This window comes from Ranitomeya imitator, chromosome 2, assembly GCF_032444005.1.
Source record: "Ranitomeya imitator isolate aRanImi1 chromosome 2, aRanImi1.pri, whole genome shotgun sequence".
Taxonomy (NCBI): domain Eukaryota; kingdom Metazoa; phylum Chordata; class Amphibia; order Anura; family Dendrobatidae; genus Ranitomeya; species Ranitomeya imitator.
In genome coordinates, this window is record NC_091283.1 from 100553931 (window position 1) to 100560014 (window position 6084).

At 41.8% G+C, this 6084-nt stretch overlaps 1 protein-coding gene across 1 annotated transcript in view; it reads right to left on the minus strand.

Moving 5' to 3' along the window:
* Window positions 1-1308, minus strand: part of RNF128 (ring finger protein 128) — a 264575-nt gene extending 263267 nt beyond the window's left edge. Inside the window, exon 1 of the mRNA XM_069747071.1 lies at window positions 793-1308. Coding sequence (XP_069603172.1) covers window positions 793-1204 — 412 coding nt within the window. The 5' untranslated portion in view covers window positions 1205-1308. The remainder of the gene's footprint in view (window positions 1-792) is intronic.
* Between the last annotated feature and the right edge of the window lie 4776 nt (window positions 1309-6084).

The following is a 6084-nucleotide window of genomic DNA, read 5'->3' on the forward strand; positions in this document are numbered from 1 at the left end:
CAGCATTTCACTTGTTAAAGACTAAACTTCAGACAGAAAGGCCAACAAACAAACAGCAACTGAAAACCACAGCAGTGAAGGCCTGGTAGAGCATCAAAAAGGGGGAAACACTGCGTCTGGTGATGTCTATGAGTTCAAGACTTCAGGCAGTTATTGCCAACAAAGGGTTTTCAACCAAGTACTAAAAATGAACATTTTATTTAAAATTATTGAATCTGTCCAATTACTTTTGGCCCTTTTAAAAACAGGGTGGCACATGTTAAGGAGCTGAAACTTCTAAACCCTTCATCCAATTTTAATGTGGATACCGTCAAATGAAAGCTGAAAGTTTGAACTTCAACTGCATCTGAATTGTTTTGCTTAAAATTTAATGTGGTAAGGACTATAACCAAAATTAGAAAAATGATGTTTCTGTCCAAATATATATGGACCTAACTGTATATAATAATTTAAGAGTTAATAAACCTTTACAAACATCACTTTCATATCTTGGAAGCTGTCGCCAGCGAGCGTCTTCCTGCACTGAAATTAGATGTCGTTAATAAGCACTTGTCAGGGCACAATATGCAAGGGAGTTAATTTGCATTTACAAAACCAAATGCGATACACAAAGCCGCATAGTAATTCCAGGTCACAGAGCTGCCGATCACCACTAAAAGTATTTGTTTCAGATAGTTCACAGAACAATGCTAGGACACCCAGCATTACTCAGTGTATCATTAATGCAGACACAAACTGCTGCTTACAGATCGCAGTAGGCAGAAAAATAGCATTTAATTAGCACTTGCTTACCATAGTGTACCATTGGAATGGTCTGATTGCCAGCGCTGGGGGGAGCATTGTATATCACCACGGCTTGTGCACCTTTACTGGCGGCCAGGAGGATCTTTTCTGAAAATGTACAATTCCCTCTTTCAATGAGAGCAATCCAAGGTCTAGTTGTGATGGAAAACGTGGTACGTGGATCACATCCTTGTAGGTTGGGGGATATGGGGATGCCCACCACTCCTTGGGCATCACTCATCGGAGAGTTAAGCCCAAACAAGCCGCACTCACAATACTTCGCTATTGTGAGGTTTTGCAAAGGGCTGGAGTACGAAAAATTTACATAGGCATTTGCTTCCACTGTGTCCCTGGCTTTAACATTCAGTAGAATACCTATGGTCGTAAACCAGAACAAGCAGGATTCCATCTTCCCAATCATGTCTTCATCTGTTTAGAGCGAATATATTTCCTAGAATTAATGCTGAGTGATCAGCCTCTGTCCTCCCCAGGTAATCTTCTCCGGCTGGCTGGGGTTTCACTTCTGTATAGGTAACTGACACCACTTCAAAGCAACAGAAACCTGGGAGGCGTCATTCTCCAGTTCACCTGCCTTATCAAATAAACCCTTGACCAGTACAATGAGCCAGGCTGATTTTAAAGTAAATACGAGCATTTTCCCTTGTCGGAAGACAAAGTTAACTCACTGCCAAGTGCTCTCCCAAAAACAAGTGCATTAAAAACTTTAATGAGGGACTCATTACATACACAACAAAAATAGTCTAGTAAGAGGAGCTGGCAGGGCATATGCACAAGGTGCTGGTAAGGGGGCATCACAGTCATGAGCAGTAAGAGTTAATAGGAAAGTTTTATCTTCCTTATTTTGTAATAATACTAATGCCATTTTGACAAAAGCCTCTGGGCACTGACACAACAAACTAAAGGAACTTTCGTATGGAGATGAAGAAAAAGTTAACTAAATACTTAATGCATAGTTATTATACATCTTAAACGGAATCTGTCAGCATGATGTCAATCCCAAAACTATTTATACTGGCGTATAGCTCTTTCACAGACAAGTCCAGCCGTTCCTTTACATGGCCAGTCCATTCATCGATTACTAAAAAATTAGCATTTGAATCAATATGCAAATTAAGCTGAAGACCTGTGGCAGATCTGAAACCTCTGTCACTCCATCTGTATTCTCCACCTAGTGCCACCTGCGCCTTTGACTGAAGTTACACAGGTGGAGACCTCGCGGGCAGGAATAGAGCTAGTTTGACAGAGGCTTCAGATCTACTTTATCGCTTTAGCCTCATTTGCATATAAATTTAAATGCTTATTTCTCAGTAACGAAGGCACAGGCTGGCCATGTAAAGGTATTGCTGATTTTGTCTGTGAAAGAGCTTCATGCACATATAAATAGTTTGGGGGGGTAATATCCTGCTGACAGATCCCTTTTAACCCTGGAGATTTTTCATTTTTGTATTCTTTCTCACTTTTTCTGTTGCCATAGATATAAAGGGCTTTAAGTTTTGCAGGACAAGGTACAGTTTTGAATGAAACCATTAATTTTACCATATACTGTACTGAGTAATAGATGGGTGTAAGAACCAGAACTCGTAATCTTCCAAAACAATTGGATTCTTTATTAGTTCATGTTAAAAACATAAGTGGCTAAGAACATCAAACCATAAAAAGTGAATATAAAGGCAGAGAATGAATGCAACCTGTCTAGGCAACGCATTTCTGACCAGTGCGGCCCTTAAGGTACCGTCACACTCAGCAACTTTCCAACGATCACGACCAGCGATATGACCTGGCCGTGATCGTTGGAATGTCCTTGTGTGGTCTCTGGAGAGCTGTCACACAGACAGCTCTCCAGCGACCAACGATGCCGAAGTCCCCGGGTAACCAGGGTAAACATCGGGTTACTAAGCGCAGGGCCGCGCTTAGTAACCCGATGTTTACCCTGGTTACCATTGTAAATGTAAAAAAAAAAAAAACACTACATACTTACATTCCGGTGTCTGTCACGTCCCCAGCGTCCGCTTCCCTGCACTCCTCCTGCATCCTGTGTAAGCGCCGGCCGTAAAGCAGAGCGGTGACGTCACCGCTGTGCTCTGCTTTACGGCCGGCTGGCCGGCGCTGACACAGGATGCAGGAGGAGTGCAGGGAAGCGGACGCTGGGGGATGCGACAGACACCGGAATGTAAGTATGTAGTTTTTTTTACATTTACAATGGTTACCAGGGTAAATATCGGGTTACTAAGCGCGGCCCTGCGCTTAGTAACCCGATGTTTACCCTGGTTACAAGTGAAGACATCGCTGGATCGGCGTCACACACGCCGATTCAGCGATGTCAGCGGGTGATCCAGCGACGAAATAAAGTTCTGGCCTTTCTGCTCCGACCAGCGATGTCACAGCAGGATCCTGGTTGCTGCTGGGTGTCAAACACAACGATATCGCTATCCAGGACGCTGCAACGTCACGGATCGCTATCGTTATCGTTGTTAAGTTGTTCAGTGTGAAGGTACCTTAGTCCGAGCCAGTCTGTTTTTTTTAATTTTTTTTTAAATTGATTATAGTGTAACATGTAGTGCCCAAATATTCCAATCACAAATTGTTCAAATAGCTGTAAGGTGCAGAAGTACCAGTGCTACATTCATAAACTTGTCAAACTCTCAGTTCCCAAGCGAGAAGAATCAACAGCGCCCTCTTTACTGACAAGGCAGCAGACTCATTTGGATTTCCATAGTTTTGTGAATGTGCAGCAAGGCTGATGGTAGTTATTTTTCTTCATGAGGCTTGAGCATGAATTTCAGGGTAAGCCATGTAGAGAGAGAAATGGCAGTAGGGATTTTCAAAAAATTCTATAATGGAAGAACCACGCAAATGTAAAATAAGTAAAGTACTACATTATACAATAGGCCATTAAACTAATCATCCATGGCAGTGTCTTGACCAACTTTCACTTAATAATTGCATTTAAAGGTCAAAGTATTAGAAATTAAGTTAATTTATTTTTTACATTTTTTGGTTAGGATAACATTTCCGGTAAATGAAAAATAGAGGTAAAGCACCGCTAACTGGACTGTCTAAGAGACATTTTGTCATGGAGGACATCCATGGACTAATTAGAAAGAGCCAGATAAAATAAAACACTACATCAGCTTACAGCCTCGAAGAAGTGGAGGAAAAGCAATTATGCTGTTAAATGATTTGATATGTGAACTTGAACTCTGCCTCTCAGTAAAATGAAAGCTCATTTAATTAGAGCAGGGGTCCCCAACTCCAGGCCTCGAGGGCCGCCAACAGTGCAGGTTTTCAGGATTTCCTTAGTATTGCACAGGGGTTGGAATCATCACCTGTGCAGATGATCACATTACCACCGATGCAATACTAAAGAAATCCTGAAAACCTGCACTGTTGGCGACCCTCGAGGCCTGGAGTTGGGGACCCCTGAATTAGAGCATGAGGGGATGACAGACACATTGATGTTCTACAACACAATACGGACTTTTTCCATGAAAGTTGCATCACTTATTCAAAAACATAAAAAATCTAGTTATCATGAAGATTAGTTTCCTTTAGAATTGTCTCGGGGAATCCTCATGCAGAAGGCTCTAGCTTTCTCTGACTTGTGTAAAGATCCATACATTGGGTATAATAGTAATTATGATTTTGAGTAGAGATGAGCAGATATGCAAAATTCAAGTTTGTTGTTCGTGCATTTTTTTCTGGTGAATTCGATCCACAAATTTTATGTCCTCTAGTATGCTCTGGTGTTTCTATAGGTCCCAGAGTATAATAAATGTAATATGTAAAAAATAAAACATTATGCTTACATTACGGCTCAACTCTTTGACCCATCTGCTCCTCAACATCACCTGTCTGGTCCTCACCACATCTTCTGGTCCCAGCAACTCGCTGTCATATCCCCAAGCCTCTCACCGTGAGCCAATACTTCTGGCTCTGATGAGGCCTGGGAGGGTTCTGTGCAAGCGCACAGAAGGTCATGACAATACGACATGTGTCGTGACCTTGTATATGTATGTGCAGAACTGCCCCCACGTCAGGGGATTTAAGCCAAAGTGGCATTGATCAGAAGATGCAACGCGGATGGATGGGTAACAGTGAGGGTACTTCTCCATGGGCCGTATTGTCATCGATTTGGATGGAGAACAAACCCTACTTTGCCCAAAACGCCGCCCCCTTCTGTACGTGCGGTGATTCCAGATGTGTTCATTGAACATATCCGGAATCGCAGCACCCTTTACATAGGACTGTGTTAAACAGACATGCTGCGGTCTAAAAAGATGCACTGCATGTCCGGAAACGCAGGGCTGCCGGATGCGTGTTCGCATGCATAGTGGAGATGGGATTCCATAAAATCCCCTCCACTATGCTGTAACATCTGGATGCTGCGGATTGAACGCTGTGGCTGTACGCAGCGTTCAATCCGCAGCTAATCCCGATGTGATCCGGCCCGTGGAAACATACCCTGAGGAGTGGAAGGGTGAGCAGTAAGGTGAACATAAGGATCTTTTTAATTTTTTGATGGGCCTTTAAGGATCAGAATAATGGCGGCTGTAGGCACATAACAAAAAATCCACATTTTGGTGAATGCAGATTTAAAAAAAAAAAAAATCAGATTTATTCGCTCATCTCTACGTTTGAGTCTTTTTATGTGGCCAGATGCTGTTTCAACAGCTATAGTACATTTTAGTACATATATAGAATTCTTTGGAGGCTTTTTGTGTTGAGTTTCAGAACAAATGAAGAATCTCAATCGGAAGCATTGTAATTTCCTGTTCTAATTTATTGCGGATTAATTGGAAATGCGTTACCTGTAACATATACAATTTAACACGAGAACTGTGCTGATTCCCTTTGCTGGGCATTAGGAAGAGATTACATAAAGTTATGCCCTTTGCATGAGAAATACCTAACTGTGTAAAACTGTGAACTTGGCTTCAAATAAATATTGAGATAATTTTCTTAGATAAATATGACAAACGGGCCCCTGACTGTTTTATACTGATTATGGATTCTTCTGTAGACCTAGAAATAAGGAGCCCTACAATAAACAAAAATGTACCCCGTAGTTAATCATTACAACAGACACGGCAGGAAGCCGGCAAGAAAATCCATGTCTAAATCTCCTTCCCCACCATATAGTTTGATTGCTTGGTACATCGATATTAAACTGTGTTACCTGCTGTTCGTTTATATATTTGTACAATCTGCCGCATTGACTGTGACTCTTTAAACAAATCAAATAAATTCTCGTTAACCACTTTTACATCTGGAGCTTAGAAC